We start from the raw sequence: 21,424 nt of genomic DNA on the forward strand, positions 1-21,424 counted from the left end.
TAAGCACAGGCAAAATCCTAGAGCAAAACCTGGTTCAGTCTGCTTTCCTCCAGACACTGGGAGATGAATTCACCTTTCAGCAGGACAATAATCTAAAACACATGGCCAAATCTACACTGGAGTTGCTTACCAAGAAGACGGAATATTCCTGAGTGGCCGTTTTGACTTAAATCTTCTTGGAAATCTATGGCAAGACCTGAATATGGTTGTCTAGTGATGATCAACAATCAATTTTACAGAGCTTGAATAGTTTTGAAAATAACAATGGGCAAATGTTGTACAATCCAGGTGTGCTTTTACAAAGTATTGACTCAGGGGTGTGAATATTTTTGTAAATGAGATATTTCTGTATTTCATTTTCAATAAATTAACAAAAAATGTCTCAACATGTTTTCACTTTGTCATTATGGGGTATTGTGTGTAGATGGGTGAGAAAAACATCTATTTAATCAATTTTGAAAATGTGGAATATGTCAAGAGGTGTGATTACTTTCTGAAGGCACTCTATATCACAATCATTATATAATATAAATACATTTCTTATCTTGCCAAACCACACAAATCCTTAGAGTCAGGCAAACAAATATATTGAGAGATATATCGTAATTGTGATCTGATCTGATTGACTGTGTGTTTGTGTGTGTGCGCGCTCGTGCATATGTCAAATAGACCTGGTAAAACGGAAAATCACATCCGTTCTACAAAACGTATTTCCATCTAAACGTTTTGTTACGTTTTTGCACCCTTTTGAACAGGCCCTTGTTTTTTCTCAGATGGGTATGTCTCATTCCAACTCTACGCAGACGACACCATTCTGTATACTTCTGGCCTCTCTTTGGACTGTGTTAACTAACCTCCAGATGAGCTTCAATGCCATATACAACTCTCCTTCCGTGGCCTCCAACTGCTCTTAAACGCTAGTAAAACTAATTGCATGCTCTTCAACCGATCCCTGCCCGCACCTGCTAACCCGTCCAGCATCACTACTCTGGACGGCTCTGACTTAGAATACGTGGACAACTACAAATACCTAGGTGTCTGGTTAGACTGTAAACTCTCCTTCCAGACTCACATTAAGCATCTCCAATCCAAAATTAAATCTAGAATTGGCGTCCTATATCGCAACAAAGCATCATTCACTCATGCTGCCAAACATACCCTCGTAAAACTGACCATCCTACCGATCCTCGACTTCGGTGATGTCATCTATAAAATAGCCTCCAACACTCTACTCAACAAACTGGATACAGTCTATCACAGTGCCATCTGTTTTGTCACCAAAGCCCCATACACTACCCACCATTACGACCTGTACGCTCTCGTTGCTTGGCCCTCACTTCATACTCGTCGCAAAACCCACTGGCTACTGGTTACCTACAAGTCTCTGCTAGGTAAAGCCCCGCCTTATCTCAGCTCACTGGTCACCATAGCAGCACCCACTCGTAGCAAGCACTCCAGCAGGTATATCTCACTGGTCACCCCCAAAGCCAATTCCTCCTTTGGTCGTCTTTCCTTCCAGTTCTCTGCTGCAAATGACTGGAATGAACTGCAAAAATCTCTGAAGCTGGAGACTCATATCTCCCTCACTAGCTTTAACCACCAGCTGTCAGAGCAGCTCACAGATCACTGCACCTGTATATAGCCCATCTGTAAACAGCCCATCTATCTACCTACCTCATCTCCATACAGTATTTATTTATTTATCTTGCTCCTTTGCACCCCAGTATCTCTACTTGCACATTCGTCTTCTGCACATCTCGTGTGCAGACATCCCGTCAGTTGAGGATGCCTGGTCATTCTTTAAAAGTAACTTCCTCACCATTTTAGATAAGCATGCTCTGTTCAAAAAATGCAGAACTAAGAACAGATATAGCCCATGGTTCACTCCAGACTTGACTGCCCTCGACCAGCACAAAAACATCCTGTGGTGGACTGCAATAGCATCAAATAGTCCCCGCGATATGCAACTGTTCAGGGAAGTCAGGAACCAATTCACACAGTCAGTCAGGAAAGCCAAGGCCAGCTTCTTCAGGCAGAAATTTGCATCCTGTAGCTTGAACTCCAAAAAGTTCTGGGACACTGTAAAGTCCATGGAGAACAAGAGCACCTCCTCCCAGCTGCCCACTGCACTGAGGCTAGGTAACACGGTCACCACCGATAAATCCATGATTATCGAAAACTTCAACAAGCATTTCTCAATGGCTGGCTTTTATCTCCCTCACCAACTTCAAACATCTGCTATCTGAGCAGCTAACCGATTGCTGCAGCTGTACATAGTCTATCGGTAACTCCACCCCCCCCCCCCCGTTCAGCTGAAAAGGTGGCGCAGGGAATGCAAAAATATTATTTCGAAATATTTAACCTCCACACATTAACAAGTCCTATACCTCAAATGAAAGATAAACACCTTGTTCATCTACCCAGCGTGTCAGATTTTTTAAATGTTTTACGGCGAAAACAAAACATATATTTATGTTAGACCACCACCAAACCAAAGAAAAAACATAGCCATTTTTTCCAGCAAAAGATAAAATGACAAAAGCAGGATAAAAAAATCAATCACTAACCTCTTGAAAATCTTTATCAGATGACAGTCATATGACATGTTACACAGTACATTTATGTTTTGTTCGATAATATGCATTTTATATCCATAAATCTCGGTTTACATTGACGCCATGTTCAGAAAATCCTCCAAAATATCCGGAGGAATTATAGAAAGCTACACCAGATAACAGAAATACTCATCATAAACGTTGACTAAAGATACATGTTCTACATATAATTAAAGATACACTGGTTCTTAATGCAACCGCTGTGTCACATTTTTTTTTAACGTTACGGAAAAACCCTAACATTGCGATAATCTGAGACGGCGCTCAGACGTAACAATATTTCTCCGCCATGTTGGAGTCAACAGAAATACAAAATTACAACATAAATATTCCCTTACCTTTGATGATCTTTCAATCAGAATGTAGTGCAAGGAGTCCTAGTACAACAATACATCGTTTTGTTCCATAATGCTCAATTCTAGTGTCCAAGTAGCAGCATTTGCTATCACTTTCAGCTCACATGCCCAAAAAATTACTTCTGGTCCAGGATAACTATGCATGAAAACTTCCAAAAGACATATTACAGGTCGAAGAAACTGGTCAAACTAAATGCAGAATCAATCTTCAGGATGTTATAATCATATATATCCAATAACATTCCAACCGGATCCTTCGTTTTCATCTGGGGCTGATTGGAACAGCCGTAGCACTCAAAGTGAGATGCGTCACAACAAAATGGCATTCTCTTGCGACACCGACTACTTTCCTTCCCATTAGGCCAAAGTTCACAGCAAATGCTCCATTACACTTTCTACTGAATGAGGACATCTAGTGGAAGACGTAGGAAGTGTTTCCAGATCCATAACTTGTTGGGAAGGGAGGGAGCGATGATGTCAAAGTTGCCCCAACTTTCAGGATTTCAAAACTTGTTTGGAAGATTGCCTGCTCTGTGAGTTCTGTTATACTCACAGACATAATTCAAACGGTTTTAGAAACTTCAGAGTGTTTTCTATCCAATATTAATAATAATATGCATATATTAGCAATTTAGGACAGATTTTGATGCAGTTCACTATGGGCACGCAATTCATCCAAAGTGGAAATACTGCCCCCTATCTCTAACTGGATTTATACCACCCACCACTGCGACCTGTATGCTCTAGTCGGCTGGCCCTCGCTACATATTCGTCACCAGACCCACTGGCTCCAGGTCATCTACAAGTCCATGCTAGGTAAAGCTCCGCCTTATCTCAGTTCACTGGTCACGATGGCAACACCCACCCGTAGCACGCGCTCTAGCAGGTGTATCTCACTGATCATCCCTAAAGCCAACACCTCATTTGGCCGCCTTTCGTTCCAGTTCTCTGCTGCCTGTGACTGGAACGAATTGCAAAAATCGCTGAAGTTGGAGACTTTTATCTCCCTCACCAACTTCAAACATCTGCTATCTGAGCAGCTAACCGATCGCTGCAGCTGTACATAGTCTATCGGTAAATAGCCCACCCAATTTACCTACCTCATCCCCATACTGTTTATATTTATTTACTTTTCTGCTCTTTTGCACACCAGTATCTCTACCTGTACATGACCATCTGATCATTTATCACTCCAGCGTTAATCTGCAAAATTGTAATTATTTGCCTACCTCCTCATGCCTTTTGCACACAATGTACATGGACTCTCTTTTTTTCTTTTTTTCTACTGTGTTATTGACTTGTTAATTGTTTACTCCATGTGTAACTCTGTATTGTCTGTTCACACTGCTATGCTTTATCTTTGCCAGGTCGCAGTTGTAAATGAGAACTTGTTCTCAACTAGCCTACCTGGTTAAATAAAGGTGAAAATAAATAAAAAAATTCCCGTAGCTATCATCACCCACTTGAAATGGCACGTCGTACTCGATTATGCGGCCTAGCGTGTAATTATAGCGCGCCTCGCCGCTTGCACATCTTAACCACCACTTCATATCTCTTTCGTGAGTTATTTCACTAGACCAGGGCTGTGTGATGACTGCTGTATTACAGGGTTCCCTTAACACTTGAGTCATCAGGTAAAATCATTGATTGGCCAGACATTTCACACACGTGGTTACCAAGTTTGAATTCAGATTACCCTACACTCAACCTTAACCCTACAGTGATACAGAAACCTGACCGTACTGTGCAGACCAGGATATTTTCATTTCAAATGGCCCTTTCCAGCATGGTTCCAGAGAGTAACCAGGCCGGCTCAGTACAGCTCTGTTTGGCTTGGTTTGGCCCTATTGTGTGAGACAGGCATTTGTTCCCCCAACCAATGAGATCCCGGCACCTGAGATCCGATAGTGACACTGTACAGTGAGGGACCTTTGACCCCCTGACCCATGGCGTGAGGGGGCGTGTCAGACACCGCTCCAGTCAGTTTGTAACATGTCACCCCGTCCACTTTCGTGGCCCCCGTCTGCCATAGGTCGGCCCACTCCTTCCTGTACAGTCAATGTATACAATGGCCCGATTGGCCAGGATGTGGGAAAAAAGGGGCCTCCATCTCCCTCGCACTCCGTCAACACACATCACACACATTACACACACACCACAAGACAAGTCCCACACATCACACCACACTAGCTATTAGGCCATTCCGCATTCCGGAATACAAACGCAGGCCGCACCCTTTTCATTTTATTGCTGATAGATCTAAAGAAGATAAATAGTTGTCGAGAGATGTGTTGTGTTTTATTTTTAGCAATTTTACCCGGGCACTCTGTGTGTAGCTAGCTATATTTTTAGCCGCCGTTTGAATAACACAAAAAACAGTCTGTTTGTCCTCTTCACTACTCTGTTCCCTCATGCTGTTTGCCCACTGGTCCTTTTCCTGGGCTGCCTCCAACTCCTGCTCCGTATCCGCATCAGGCACACTGGGGCTTTGTGACACACAATGTCACTGAGACAAGGAGGTCACCACCGCCACCGCTCCCTCATTCTCTCGCTGTCCATTTCTCTCTCTGATTCAGATTTTCTCGCCTTCCATCTCTATCTCTTTTAATCCATCTCTGTCGCTTTGGCTCTGTTTGCCGATTTCTGACACACTATTCTTTCTCGGTTTGTCGTGGTTTCTGATGAGCTTCCCTTCTCTTATTCGGACCTCTCTCTAGCTCCCTCTCTTACTCTGTTTCATACTCTCCATAGTTCTGTCTGTCTGTCCGTCTCTGTCTGTCTGTCTGTACCTCCCTCCCTCCCTCCCACACTAGCTCTGCAGCCCGTGGGCTGCCACTTCCTCTCCCTGGCTGTCAACAGCGAGAGGCCATTTAGAGGGCAGCAGCGGAGGGTTCAAGCCAATAGTCCCTGTAGAGAAGCAACAGTGCCTGTCAGCATCCCAAATGGCACCCTATTCCCTATATAGTGCCCTACTTTTGACCAGAGCCCTGGTCAAAGGTAGAGCACTATATATAGGATATAGGGTGCCGTTTGGGACGTACACCCTAAAGTCGTGACTCATTGAAGTAATAGTATAGTTGTCAGGAGGAGCACAGTTGCCCTGTGTCTCATTCACAATTCATTTGGTAATTAGATGAAGGGATTCTAGAGGAAATAGGTGTTAATCAACATTTGAATCAATGCCGTTCATGTGTGGCAGGAATTCCTAGCGTCAAGCTCAAGGGGGCGCAGGAGATGGCTACCCAACATGTGGAGCGTCCAAGATTCCAAGGTAACAACAAGGGTTCTGGGTCCCAAATGGCACCCTATTCCCTATACAGTGCACTACCTTTGTACAGAACCATATGGGCCCTGGGCAAAAGTAGTGCACTATAAAGGGAGTAGGTTGACATTTGGGGCTGATCCATGTTGTTATCTTGGAATCTTGGACGCCCCACATTTTGAGTAGCCAGTTGTTTACTGGAACAGCTAGGCTGTGAAATTATTGATGTATGCCACGTTGACCGCTCAACTTTGACCACACCGCACGGAGGGAAACGTATTCATGAGAGTGAATATTCATGTAAAAAAAAATGTGATTGATTCCAAGATGTTGTCTCTTTTGGTCGCTTAAGAGAAACCATCACAGCTGTTTTTCAAATAGGACTCTTCTAGTGTGTTCAGAAGCCCAACCAACCACATATTGCAAATCTTTGAGGCAGAATTTGTTGTTTACTGATTACGAATGTACCTTGAGCTATTGTTTCCATTGTTTAGGGCAGAGGTCATCAACTAGATTCAGCCGTGGGACGATTATTTTCTTGAGCGGATGGCCAGGGGTCCGAAAAACGAATATAATAATTTCAAACCTTGCTTACATTTGTATACGATCACATATCTCTCTCTATTATGCGTGTGAATACTTTGGGACAGATTTTCCAACATTCAAATCAGCTGGAGCTGGTGTTTTTACAGTCTTATATGTCCAACAATTTAAAAAAAAGTAAGAATAAATATATACATATGAGTATACAAAACATTAAGAACACCTGCTCTTTCCATGACAGACTGACCAGGTGAATCCAGGTGAAAGTTATGATCCGTTATTAATGTCACTTGTTAAATCCTCTTCAATCAGTGTAGATGAAGGGGAGGAGACAGGTTAAAGAAGGATTTTTAAGCCTTGAGACAATTGATACCTGGATTGTGTATGTGTGCCATTCAGAGGGTGAATGGGCAAGACCTTTGAACAGGGTTATGGTATGGTAGTAGTTGCCAGTTGCACCTGTTTGTGTCAAGAACTGCAACGCTGATTGGATTTTACGGTCAACAGTTTCCTGTGTTTGGTGGTGTAAATTACTTAAGTAAAAATACTTTAAAGTACCAAAGGGTATCTGTACTATACTATTTATATTTTCGACTACTTTTACTTTTACTTCACTACATTCCTAAAGAAAGTCATGTACTTTTTACTCCATATATTTTGCCTAGACACCCAAAAGTACTCGTTACATTTTGAATGCTAAGCATGACAGGAAAATTGTACAATTCACACAATAATCAAGACAACATCACTGGTTGTCATCCATACTGCCTCTGATCGGGCGGACTCACGAAGCACAAATTCATTCTTTGTAAATTATGTGTTGGAGTGTGCCCCTAGCTATCCGTAAGTAAAAAACAATAAGAAACGGGTGCTATCTGGTTTGCTTAATGTAAGGAATTTGAAATTATTTATATTTTTACTTTTGATAATTAAGTATATTTAAAACCATATACATTTAGATTTTTAATAAAGTAGTATTTTACTGGGTGGCTTTTATTTTTTCTTGAGTCATTTTCTATTAAGTATCTTTACTTTTACTCAAGAATGACAATTGGGTACTTTTTCCAACACTGCCTGTGTGTGTAAAGAATGGTCAATATTAGGAAGGGGTTCCTAATATTTTGTATATTTATTTTTACTTGGGGAGGGGGAAAATAAAATCCCCGGACGCCATTTGGGGTACCCTGGTTTAGGGTTTTGTTGGTGGGCCCTGGCCCAACTCTTGTATGGTAATCAAATCTCACAGAGTGTGTCTTTAGCACTGTTATCACACCGGATTAGAGTCAGTTCTAGTCTTGAACCGACTCAGTGGTCACGTGCTCTAGAGATACCTGAGCTTACCACGAGCAGCTCGCCAATCAAGTAGAACATGTGTAACGCAAAGTGAACGTGACACACTTTTTATATAGACGACAGTAAGGCCTCGTTATCCCTTGTAGCTCCTTGGCCTAGATTCAAGCCAAGATCCCAGAGAGTCGCTTTAAGTGTGTCACTTTCTATGCATCTCTGCAATGTAACATTCAAGAACACAATTACGCAACGCTTCGCTAACTAAACCCAAGGAATGCTCTCCTCTCCGTCTTTGTACCAGCACGATAAACGTGTATTTTCATTGCTATCCCTGACCTATCCCTGACCTGGATTGGCTCCGGTAATGGCAGACTACAATGGCCAATTAGCTGTAGGTGTCCTACCATTACATGTGATAACGCAGTAGAAGCTAGTAACTACCCTGACCTATTGATCTCCCATTGTTTTATGGCTTGGCGTAGGTTGACTGTTTCTTATCACATGTGGAAGTGGGACTTTCCACCAGGGGACTCTATCCCATGATAAAAACGGTGCATTGCAGTATTTATGCAAACAGTAGCGCATATCAACATCCTGACCATGATTCCAACGGGGATTGAAACGTCCATGTCTGATTGTGTCTGAGTCGGGACTGGGAGCATGTCAGCGTTACAGACATACACTTCCATCCCATTAGCGGTTCAACGTCGGTACCGGTGGGATTTTCTCTTTCGTTGGCATAAACAATACCCTTTTTTTTTCTCCCATTGTCAAAGGGACATAAGGCTTTGCAATGTAAACAGAGCGGATAGTCTCCGCTTACAGTTGACCTACGTTACATGTCACACTGTACTACCACGACCTCTTTGTGAATTAGCAGTAGTCGTGTAAACAAAAGCCACTGCATGAACATATATTGGCAACTTGATTGATACTGCTCCCACATCTGACCAGGACCATACATTGTCTGAATATGAATTCATCAAAACTGGGATGGGGGCACAGGTTTTTCTTATTATTATTTACCGTTTCCCCTCTTCCGTGTTGGGCACTAGTGGCAGCAGGTCTGCTGTAATAGACTCATTCATTATTTAGAGCTCCACTGTACGCTCTTGTGAGCTTAGTCTAATGGGTTGTCAGGGCCGAGTTGAATCACAATGGATCGAATTTCTCTGATAGAGTGGAACGGCATCGAATGAGTAATTAATAATGTTTTCATAATAAGTGTCTGTTCACTGACTTGTCAAACTTGGGGTGAGTTAGAAGGTTGGACCTCGGCCTTGAATGTGCTGATAAGTATGTGTTGTATGTAAGTATGTGGTTGTTGCCTATGTGTTGTTTATTGTATGGTTGTGCAGCAGTAGTGCCAAATTGCCAATGTAGTATAGGCCTACACATCTCAGCACAAAAAAAAGAAACAACCCCCTTTTTCAGGACCCTGTCTTTCAAAGATAATTCGTAAACATCCAAATAACTTCACAGATCTTCATTGTAAAGGGTTTAAACACTGTTTACCATGCTTGTTCAATGAACCATAAAAAATGAATGAACATGCACCTGTGGAACGATCGTTAAGACACTAACAGCTTACAGACGGCAGGCAATTCAGGTTACAGTTATGAAAACTTAGGACACTAAAGAGGCCTTTCTGCTGACTCTGAAAAACACAGAAAGAAAGATGCCCAGGGTCCCTGCTCATCTGTGTGAACGTGCCTTAGGCATGCTGCAAGGAGGCATGAGGACTGCGGATGTGGCCAGGGCAATACATTTCAATGTCCGTACTGTGAGACGCCAAAGAAAGCGCTACAGGGAGACAGGACAGACAGCTGATCGTCCTCGCAGTGGCAGGCCACGTGTAACAACACCTGCACAGGATCGGTACATCCGAACATCACACCTGCTGGACAGGTACTGGATGGCAACAACAACTGCCCGAGTTACACCAGGAACGCACAATCCCTCCATCAGTGCTCAGACTGTCCACAATAGGCTGAGAGAGGCTGGACTGAGGGCTTATAGGCCTGTTGTAAGGCAGGTCCTCGCCAGACATCACCAGCAACAACGTCGCCTATGGGCACAAACCCACCGTCGCTGGACCAGACAGGACTGGCAAAAAGTGCTCTTCATTGACGAGTCATGGTTTTGTCTCACCAGGGGTGATGGTCGGATTCGCGTTTATCGTCGAAGGAATGAGCGTTACACCGAGGCCTGTACTCTGGAGCAGGATGGATTTGGAGGTGGATGGTCCATCATGGTCTGGGACGGTGTGTCACAGCATCATCGGGCTGAGCTTGTTGTCATTGCAGGCAATGCTCGTTCTGTGCATGATTTCCTGCAAGACAGGAATGTCAGTGTTCTGCCATGGCCAGCGAAGAGCCTGGATCTCAATCCCATTGAGCACGTCTGGGACCTGTTGGATCGGAGGGTGAGGGCTAGGGCCATTCCCCCCAGAAATGTCCGGGAACTTGCAGGTGCCTTGGTGGAAGAGTGGGTTAACATCTCTCAGCAGAACTGGCAAATCTGGTGCAGTCCATGAGGAGGAGATGCACTGCACTACTTAATGCAGCTGGTGGCCACACCAGATACTGACTGTTACTTTTGATTTGGACTCCCCCTTTGTTCAGGGACACATTATTCCATTTCTGTCAGTCATATGTCTGTGAAACTTGTTCAGTTTATGTCTCAGTTGTTGATTCTTGTTATGTTCATACAAATATTTGCACATGTTAAGTTTGCTGAAAATAAACGCAGTTGACAGTGAGAGGACGTTTATTTTTTTTGCTGGGTTTATATGTTAGGTTGGGGATGTGCAAGTCTACAGGATATTTTCAAATGCCTAACTTCACAAAAACTCAGCAAGATTCCGGAAGACCTCCCTTCTTACACTGTATGTGAGACACTGAAGTGTTTATTGTCCTTAAAAGAAGCAATTTTCCCATGAAATCAGTGTTATTAAGAAACTAATGACCTGGAAAGCTGAGACCTGGGGGAGAAACAGGAAACTTGGTCAACTTTGTCTGCACATAACTGTATATTCATTCTATCTTCCTGTTTGCATTGGGGATGTCCTGTTTTAGGGGTCAACCATATGTTAAACAAAGCCTACAAATAATAGACTGCAAATAATGAATCGGTAATATCATTTTTGTATCCAGATAATAATAGGTCTATACACTAGCCTATACTTTTACAATATTACTGTCTACTTTCTATGATATGCTTTGATTCAGGCTACTATTGTATGTAATGTATTTTGTGTGGACAGCTAGGAATTTGAGCCCGTTTGTTGTTTCGTAACATCCATGGAAATGATCATATTGTAGGCTAAATACTGTCCTTATCTATATTTAGACACCGATAAGCCATATCATAAATGATCATATTGTAGGCTAAATACTGTCCTTATCATAAATGATCATATTGTAGGCTAAATACTGTCCTTATCTATATTTAGACACCGATAAGCCATATCATAAATGATCATATTGTAGGCTAAATACTGTCCTTATCATAAATGATCATATTGTAGGCTAAATACTGTCCTTATCTATATTTAGACACCGATAAGCCATATCATAAATGATCATATTGTAGGCTAAATACTGTCCTTATCATAAATGATCATATTGTAGGCTAAATACTGTCCTTATCATAAATGATCATATTGTAGGCTAAATACTGTCCTTATCTATATTTAGACACCGATAAGCCATATCATAAATGATCATATTGTAGGCTAAATACTGTCCTTATCATAAATGATCATATTGTAGGCTAAATACGGTCCTTATCATAAATGATCATATTGTAGGCTAAATACTGTCCTTATCTATATTTAGACACCGATAAGCCATATCATAAATGATCATATTGTAGGCTAAATACTGTCCTTATCATAAATGATCATATTGTAGGCTAAATACTGTCCTTATCTATATTTAGACACCGATAAGCCATATCATAAATGATCATATTGTAGGCTAAATACTGTCCTTATCATAAATGATCATATTGTAGGCTAAATACTGTCCTTATCATAAATGATCATATTGTAGGCTAAATACTGTCCTTATCTATATTTAGACACCGATAAGCCATATCATAAATGATCATATTGTAGGCTAAATACTGTCCTTATCATAAATGATCATATTGTAGGCTAAATACTGTCCTTATCTATATTTAGACACCGATAAGCCATATCATAAATGATCATATTGTAGGCTAAATACTGTCCTTATCATAAATTATCGTATTGTAGGCTAAATACTGTCCTTATCATAAATGATCATGCTGTAGGCTAAATACTGTCCTTACATGTTTAGCCACCAATAAGCCATATCATAAATGATCTTATTGTTGTCTAAATACTGTTCTCAACCATATCATAAATGATCATATTGTAGGCTAAATACTGTCCTTATCTATATTTAGCGACCAATAAGCCATATCATAAATTTGCAACATAGTCCGTGGCCCTGCTCTTTAAACATATGAATGTTTAGTGCATTATTGATATGCTTTGATTCCACTACTTGCCAATTTCTCCCCTGCCCTAAAATGGCCTCCCAGTTGCTTGGTGAAGCCAGCTTGTTTGTTGTTCTCTGTGACCGTTGACCCTTTGCGTGTACTTTACCTCAGCACTCGTGAAAGGCGAGGGCTATTTGGGAGGGTGAGTGTGGGGAAAAAGTGAGCTCGGGGGTGGGGTGGGGGGGGATGCGTACAACTGAGGACGAAACACAAGATCTGTACAGTAAAACAATCTGGGGTAGAAAACAAGACACTCTTGACTGTTCCATCACACAAGGCCCAGTCCCATCACCTCCGTAAAACAGCTCAGATGTTTGCTTATATTTTACAGTGTCACATCAAAGCAGACATGGCCACAGAGGGCTCTGGACAATCTTAGCTGGGGAGAAGCCGATGCCCACGTTTCATGCCGCAACGAGTGGTGTTAAATTGTTGTGTGCAGCTGTCAAGTCCGTCGCGGTGTTGATTCAAACGGTCACCGCTGTTTGGTGGTGATGAGTAGAAGTCTCATACTGTGTGTCATGGTATTGAGCATTGCTTTCTCACTGGGGCTGTGATATTGACTGGATCTCCCAATCTGTGTTATACCGTTAAGTAGAGCTGTCGTTCTGCGTTTACGGTGTTGAGGCAAGCCCTCCAGCTGTTCAGCTGTTCTTCGTCGTAAAAACGACCTGCTTCATAGTCGAGTGGTTCGGCAAAGTGTTCACTCATCAACATTGGGTCATCCCATTGAGCACATCTGGTACCTGTTGGATTGGAGGGTGAGGGCTTATAGGCCTAGCAAAGGCTAGCTCGGGCCATCTGCTAACCATAGTCACACAAATATTTGTTTGCTTTTCCGAGGATGGCATACACTGAGTGTACGAAACATTAGGAACAGCCTCGAATTCTTCGGGGCATGGACTACAAGGTGTCTAACACGTTCCACAGGGATGCTGGCCCATGTTTACTCCAATGCTTCCCACAGGTTTGTCAAGTTAATACACAATGGAAACTGTTGAGTGTGAAAAACCCAGCAGCGATGCAGTTCTGGACACCTGGCAGCTACTACCGTACCCCGTTTGAAGGCACTTCAGGTGACGTCAATAAGGGATCATAGCGTTCGCTTGGATTCACCTGGTCAGTCTATGTCATGGAATTGTTTTGTACACTCAATGTATATCAGTACTCCTACTCTGTCATGCTTGATACATATAGACCTACAGTATATGTATCAAGATGTGTGTTTTTTTTGGGGGGGGGGTTTAGCACCTATGTTTTTAGACACCCAGGTTTGCAGCAAGTGATGATGGAGAGCTCTGTCGAAACGGCTTAAATTATTCAACTTGCCTCCTTACCCCATTGCTCGTGATTTGTGAGTTTGTTTATATTCATGTCGGTACAGTATTGAGATTCTGTCACCGTCCTTTTGTCTCCCCTCCATCCCCCCTCCATCCATCCATCCCTCCATCCCCCCTCCATCCCCCCTCCATACATCCCTCCATCCCCCCTCCATCCATCCCTCCATCCATCCCTCCATCTCTGCCTCTGCTTTCCTTTCACTCGTTGGCAGTGGAAAGGAATGAGAAAAGGCTTTGTAAAGGATAGTGATTGTTTGTTTATGGGGGTTGCTACCCATGCGGTGACATGGTTTTCCCCCTCACAGACACTCTTAAGTGAAATTGATACTCTGCGTACTATGTAATCAAATGTAACTCAGACCCGACATTTGGACTGGAACAAGGGTTTTTCCACTTTAATCCTTCCGGGTAATATTCCAAGCCCCAGGACAAATGAAGACACTGGAGTTCACCTCTCCACTAAGTCAATTGAAGACTCCACCATGATGGCAGTGTAGATACAGACCGTTATACTGGCAAAATGTCGGCACAGCCTACATAAAGTGGCCTCTTACCTGTTTTTAGTCTTCATTTGGAGGACGAGGCAAAGGAGCAAGGTTTAACTTTTGAAAAACATACCATGTCCCTCCACACAAAGCATATTGTCCCGTGTAGCTCAGTTGGTAGAGGCATGGCTCTTGCTACGCCAGGTTGTGGGTTTGATTCCCACGGTGGACCAGTATGAATTTTTTGGGGGAAAATGTATGCACTCACTACTGTAAGTCTCACTGGATAAGAGTGTCTGCTAAATGACTCAAATGTAAAATGTTTAAGCTGGAAATGCAATTTGTACAAAACATTTGAGTAAAGGGCATTGAAGGTTGAGCCATCAGAAACACGTTTGTAAAATGTTTATCTGGTTTTCAGTCACCTCGGTCTAAGAAAGCAATTTGCATTTCCATTGGACTCACTCGGGAGCAAGAGAGCTGTCCTCAACGGTGACTTGACTGGAATATTGGCCACTGGTGGCCTGTGACACTTCTTGACTTAATACCTTTTGCTCTTTGGGAAGCATAGGTCATTCACAAACTTCCTCCAGTGGGTTCAGTGTTGGGCAGTTTTTCTTTGCTTTTTTTCTAGGAGGATTCTGCCACTTGAAGTTCTGTCTTTATTTTTTACCTTTATTTAACTAGGCAAGTCAGATTTTTTTTTTCAATGACAGCCTAGGAACAGTGGGTTAACTGCCTGTTCAGGGGCAGAACGACAGATGTGTACCTTGTCAGCTTGGGGGTTTGAGCTTGCATCCTTACTAGTTACTAGTCCAAAGCTCTAACCACTAGGCTACCCTGCCGCCTCGTCTTTACAGATCTTCGTCAGCTGTTCCTGGGTCTTCCTGGTTTCCAATATGGTCTCCAGGTTAGAGCTTGTCTGGTTATGTTGTTGAGTCGTTTTCTTAAGGTGTGCCCGATCCAGCCTCATTTCCTGCATTTTATTTGAGTGTCAATATGTTCTTGCTGTGCGATTTTCCCAGAGATTTTTCATTCCTTATGATGTTTGGCCAATATACCTAATGTCATTCTTGGTGAGTTTGGACATTTACGAGCAAATGTGAACGAGAGACATTGTGCAAATGAACAAGGTTTGACGCATGCAGTGCTGGCTCTACATGCAGCATGTCTACGGGCTGTCTGTGTGGAGTCTGGAGTCGCTAGGGCAACGGGCCTGCTCGCTCTGCTTGGAGAAGAGGGGGGAGGAGCAGACAGGCTGAGAGCAGAGAGGAGAAAACAACTCATCCAAAGGGCTTTGCCTTCTCAAACTCGGCCGAAAGCTAACACAGTATGATGCCCTGTCGCCTTATTAATTCAGCCGCTTACTTAGATAGCAAGTTAAACTAGGGGTCGTGTCAAACAAGTAATTATGCATTTTTCACTCAGGAAAAAAAAAGCATAATAAATATCTTGCCGCGTTTTGTAAACCCAGATCTAAAATGCTTCTTATTGTAATTTCTGCTCGGCATCAGACTCATTTTGTGCTTCAGTTGCACTTCTAATTCTCAACTTGGATGAGAATTCAAGAACGGGCGTTCTATCAGCAGACGGAACTCAGACTGATGTGTAGCTTCTTTTCTCCTGTACTTTTCTCAGTGTAGCCAGCCTGTTTTTCTCAGGTAAAACGCAAGATTAACTTTAAGCAAAACATTATGATAGGCCTAAACATTAGGAATGTGATGGCCATGCATAGTTTTATCAAAATAATACCTTTTTCTTTTTCATTGTAAGCTAATTTACTTGTGTGGCTGCCAGCCAAATAACATTGTACTTCAGTTGTCATCTGATGAAATTTAAGCTATTTTATGCCAAATGTGTCGCACTAATGTATTTTCTGTGAAGGAAAACTATAGTTGCACGTCCCTGATCACTCTATTGAAGAAAAAGAAACACTGTTGACTTTCAACATAAAACGCGAACTCTGTCAGTACACAGCTGGACTCACCTGCTCCCTCTTTCTCCCATTGTGCTAATTACACGCAAACACACATGACTGACTCAAAGGTGCTGGGAAACTAAGTCAGCTTCATAATGTGACAGGTGAAATAAGAACGCAATCTGCGTTATCTCCTAAACGCAGTGCACAAGTTGACTGCAGGTATTTACTTCAAAAATAGCTACAAATATTAAAAGGTATTGAAAAACGTCAAATAAATAGTTTTGACGGTGTTGACGGTACTGAAAAAAACATCCCGTGGCTATTTCCAAATAGCTGTATATACCGTATACCACCCAAGCCTAAAAGCCAGTTTTGAGGTTTTGTTCTGTATATGTTGTAAGTCTTTGTTCTTCTAGTTGGGTCCACAGTATGCCAAAGTTTTATCCTATCGACTGCCATCAGAAAGAGAAGGGGGGACAGCAGGCAGCCCTGTCAAACTCCTGTGTTTATGGGGAAGCTGTTCGTGAGGTGCCCATTGTGTATTCGTCTGCAGGATGACTGTAGATGTAACTGTTGGGTGATGTTGATGAACTTCTTTGGTATGCCGTAGTGTGCCATGAGCTTCCACAAGGTTTCTCGGTCCAGGCCGACGGATGCTTTTTGAAAGTCAATGAATGTGAGGAGTAGAGATGTGTTCCATTCCAGGGTCTGTTCAGCAATGATGCAAATGGTGGCGATGTGGTCGGTACATGATTTATCTGGTCGGAATCCTGCTTGTTGGTCTCGGAGTTCTTTGTCCAGTGCTTTTGAAAGTCTTTCCAGGATGATCCTGCTCAAGACTTTTCCTGGCCCAGATAAAAAGCATTATGCCCCTGTAGTTATTGTGGCCTCTGAGGTTGCCCTTTTTGGGAAGCTTGACCAAGTGTCCTTCTACCCATTCGTTGGTACTCTTTCTTCATCCTAAATCTGTCCCAGAAGTTGGAGCAGCATTTGGATTGCTTTCTCAGGGTCTGCTCCGATAGCTTTTGGAGGTATTCCGTCAGGTCTTGGTGCTTTTCTGTTTTTCCGTTTTTGGACAGCTTTGTCTATTTCATGTTTACAGGGCATGTTGGTATGGACCTGAATAGGGTGTTCTGATAAAGGTATGTTGGCTGGCTCTATTGGTGTATTGGTGTATCTCCCTAAAGTGTTCTTCCCATCTCTTTTCTTGTCTTGCGAGTGCTTTGCCGCTTTTGTCTATGATTGGTCTGTTGGGTTTCCCTGCCATTTTCCATGTGGTGTCGTAGTGCTCCTTCATGTTGTGTTGAGCTGTTGCCTCTGCTTGGGTCGCCGTTGGTTCTTGTCTTTTTTTAATGCTCTTTTATACCTGTTTGTCCGCCTTGGAGTATCCTTGTTTTGCTTTTGCTGCTCTTGTGCGACTGTTGTTGAGGTTTTGCTTGGCCTGTTTCAATTTTTGTATTGTCCCAAGACTCTCTCCTGAGATGAATTATCTGTGTCGTCTTGGTGTCCTTCCACTGGATTCCTTGCATGCCTCTGTCCACGCCTTCTTCATTATCTGCCACCTCTGGTCCAGGGTTTTCTCTTCTTCCTCATCAGCTATCAAGAGATTTGAACCCGTTTGAAAGGTTCATCTGGAGTAGCTCTCTTATGTTCTGGTCTTGGAGTAGGCTGACAAACTGTTTTTTCTTGCTCTGTCTGTGAATTTCTTGAGTTTTCAGCATGAGCAGTCCTATTATAAGGTGGTGGTCTGATGCTGTATTTTGCTGATGCATATAAACTTGGCAAAAAAATAAACGTCCTCTCACTGTCAACTGCGTTTATTTTCAGCAAACTTAACACGTGTAAATATTTGTATGAACATAGCAAGATTCAACAACTGAGACATAAACGGAACAAGTTCCACAGACATGTAACTAACAGAAATTGAATAATGTGTCCCTGAACAAAATCAAAAGTAACAGTCAGTATGTGATGTGGCCACCAGCTGCATTAAGTACTGCAGTGCATCTCCTCCTCATGGACTACACCCGATTTGCCAGTTCTTGCTGTGAGATGTTACCCCACACTTCCACCAAGGCACCTGAAAGTTCCCGGACATTTCTGGGGGGAATGGCCCTAGCCCTCACTCTTGAGATCCAGGCTCTTCGCTTGCCATGGCAGAACACTGACATTCCTGTCTTGCAGGAAATCACGCACAGAACGAGCAGTATGGCTGGTGGCATTGTCATGCTGGAGGGTCGTGTCAGGATGGGCCTGCAGGAAGAGTACCACATGAGGGAGGAGGATGTCTTCCCTGTAACGTACAGCGTTGAGATTGCCTGCAATGACAACAAGCTCAGTCCGATGATGCTGTGACACACCGTCCTAGACCATGACAGTCCCTCTACCTCCAAATCAATCCCGCGCCAGTGTACAGGCCTCAGTGTAACGCTCATTCCTTCGACGATAAACCCGAATCCGACCATCACCCCTGGTGAGACAAAACCATGACTCGTCAATGAAGAGCACTTTTTGCCAGTCCTGTCTTTTCCAGCGACGGTGGGTTTGTGCCCATAGTCGACGTTGTTGCTGGTGATGCCTGGTGAGGACCTGCCTTACAACAGGCCTACAAGCCCTCAGTCCAGCCTCTCTCAGCCTATTGCGGACAATCTGAACACTAACGGAGGGATTGTACCTGTCCCGCAGGTGTGATGTTCAGATGTACCATACATGCATGTTCATTAATTGTTTATGGTTCATTGAACAAGAGTGGGGAAACAGTGTTTAAAACCTTTACAATGAAGATCTGTGAAGGTATTTGGATTTTTACGAATTGTCTTTGAAAGACAGGGTCCTGAAAAATTTACTTTTCTTTTTTCGCTGAGTTTAGGATCTACGTATCTGGTTTTCCTTGGTGTGGTCTCAAGATACCTATGTGGCGTTGTGCACTCTTTTGGGTGGGAAGACAATCCCTCCAATGGCAAGGTTGTGGAATGCACAGAAGTCACTGAATTGTTCTCTGTGGTTGAAGGGGGGTCAACTGTGCAACTTCCTTTCGGTTTTGATTTGTGCAGCATTGTTCTTGTCTGACTTCAGACACCTTCCTTTTCCAAATCTTGCTGTAGTTTCTTTGTGAATGTTTCTGTAAATGGTATTTACCACTAAGTGGATGATTGGTCCACCTAGCTTTACCAGGGCCCTGTTGGCCAGCGTGTTTCCAGGTTTCCAGACAGGCCTTTATGGTAACCTTAGCGGCCCGGGTGGTAGAGCCACCCACCATGCTTCGCCCTGTCTGGCAATCCCGTACTTTACCTGTTTCCGCCTCCAACGACTTGGACGAGGGGTTGGGTTTTTGAGAGGCGACAGTGTTCTGCAATGACCATAAGATTTTGGGCAAGATGTTGTCACGTTTCGTCAAACAATTTCCACATGCAAATATTTGCTTCCTTCTTCTCTGACACACACACACGCACACACACGCACACACACATGATACGAACACACTGATATTTCTGTCTGTCTGATATGTATCTTATTTCAAGATGGTTTGTCTATGCAGCCATACAATTCAACAGTATACATACATGACCCACAATTCAGCCATAGGTCCGAAGGGGGTCAGAGGACCGATCACATACTAACCAATCCCACAGTGTGCATTGCAGGTCAACGGTCGTTGATGTGCCTTTTTTTCTCTTTCTCCTTCTATCGCTCTCTATTTCTCTATCTCCCTCTCTCCCACTCCATCTCACCCCCTCACTCATTCTCTCCCACTTTCTCTCTCTTGCTCTCTGTCTCTCTTCCTCCTCACTCTCTCTTTCTCTGTAGTAATGGAGACTACGGCTGTGAGTACCACCACTCTGGCCAATGATGAGTTTGACAGAAACGTGCCGCGGATCTGCGGTGTGTGCGGGGACAAGGCCTCCGGATTCCACTTCAATGCCATGACCTGCGAGGGCTGCAAGGGCTTCTTCAGGTATGGACAGACGTAAACACATGCACACGCACACACTTCCTGGCAACAACAAGACCCTCCATTGTGGGCCTTGAGCTGCCCAATGACGCGAGCCTACCAGACGAGCTAAATGCCTTTTATGTTCGGTTCGAGGCAAGCAACACTGAAGCATGCATGAGAGCACCAGCTGTTCTGGACAACTGTGTGATCACGCTCTCCGTAGCCGATGTGAGCAAGACCTTTAAACAGGTCAACATTCACAAGGCCGCAGGGCCAATCGGATTACCAGGACGTGTACTGAGAGCATGCACAGACCAACTTGCAAGTGTTTTCACTGACATTTAAACAATAAATCCTGACCAAGTGTGTAATACGTAACATGTTTCAAGCAGACCACCGTAGTCCCTGTGCCCAAAAAACGAAGGTAACCTGCCTAAATGACTACCGCCCTGTAGCACTCATGTCGGTAGCCATGAAGTGCTTTGAAAGGCTGGTCATGGCTCACATCAACATCATCATCCCGAAAACCCTAGACCCACTCCAATTCACATACCAACCCAAAAGATCCACAGATGACACCATCTCAATCGCACTCCACACTGCCCTTTCCCACCTGGACAAAAGGAACACATATGTGAGAATGCTGTTCATTGACTACAGCTTTGCATTCAGCACCATAATGCCCACAAAGCTCATCACTAAGCTAAGGACCCTGGGACTAAACACCTCCCTCTGCAACTGAATCCTTGACTCGACGGGACAAAAACTTCTCCATCAACGTGAGCAAGTCTACAGGAAAAGGAGGGCCGAACACGCCCCCATTCACATCGACGGGGCTGTAGTGGAGCGAGTCGAGAGTTTCAAGTTCCTCGGTGTCCACAACACTATCACTATCACTATCATGGTCCAAACACACAAGACAGTTGTGAATAGGGCACCCCCTCAGGAGACTGAAAAGATTTGGCATGGTTTCCCGGATCCTCAAAAAGTTCTACAGCTGTTCCATCGAGAGCATCCTGACCGTTCGTATCACCGCCTGGTATGGCAACTGCTCGGCATCCGACCGCAAGTTTAGTGCGTATGGCTCAGTACATCACTGCGGCCAAGCTTCCCGCCATCCGGGACCTACAGTGCATTCAGACACCTTC

The 21,424-nt window shown here is 43.6% G+C and overlaps 1 protein-coding gene across 3 annotated transcripts in view; it reads left to right on the forward strand.

The window, feature by feature from the left end:
• LOC115142795 (vitamin D3 receptor B) overlaps positions 1-21,424 on the forward strand; it is a 75,647-nt gene that overhangs the window by 21,203 nt on the left and 33,020 nt on the right. For all 3 annotated transcript variants that reach the window (XM_029682538.2, XM_029682539.2, XM_029682540.2), the window contains exon 3: positions 20,150-20,297. In XM_029682538.2, the coding sequence (XP_029538398.1) occupies positions 20,150-20,297 (148 nt within the window). The remainder of the gene's footprint in view (positions 1-20,149; positions 20,298-21,424) is intronic.

The sequence above is a fragment of the Oncorhynchus nerka genome, linkage group LG15 (genome assembly GCF_034236695.1).
Source record: "Oncorhynchus nerka isolate Pitt River linkage group LG15, Oner_Uvic_2.0, whole genome shotgun sequence".
NCBI lineage: Eukaryota > Metazoa > Chordata > Actinopteri > Salmoniformes > Salmonidae > Oncorhynchus > Oncorhynchus nerka.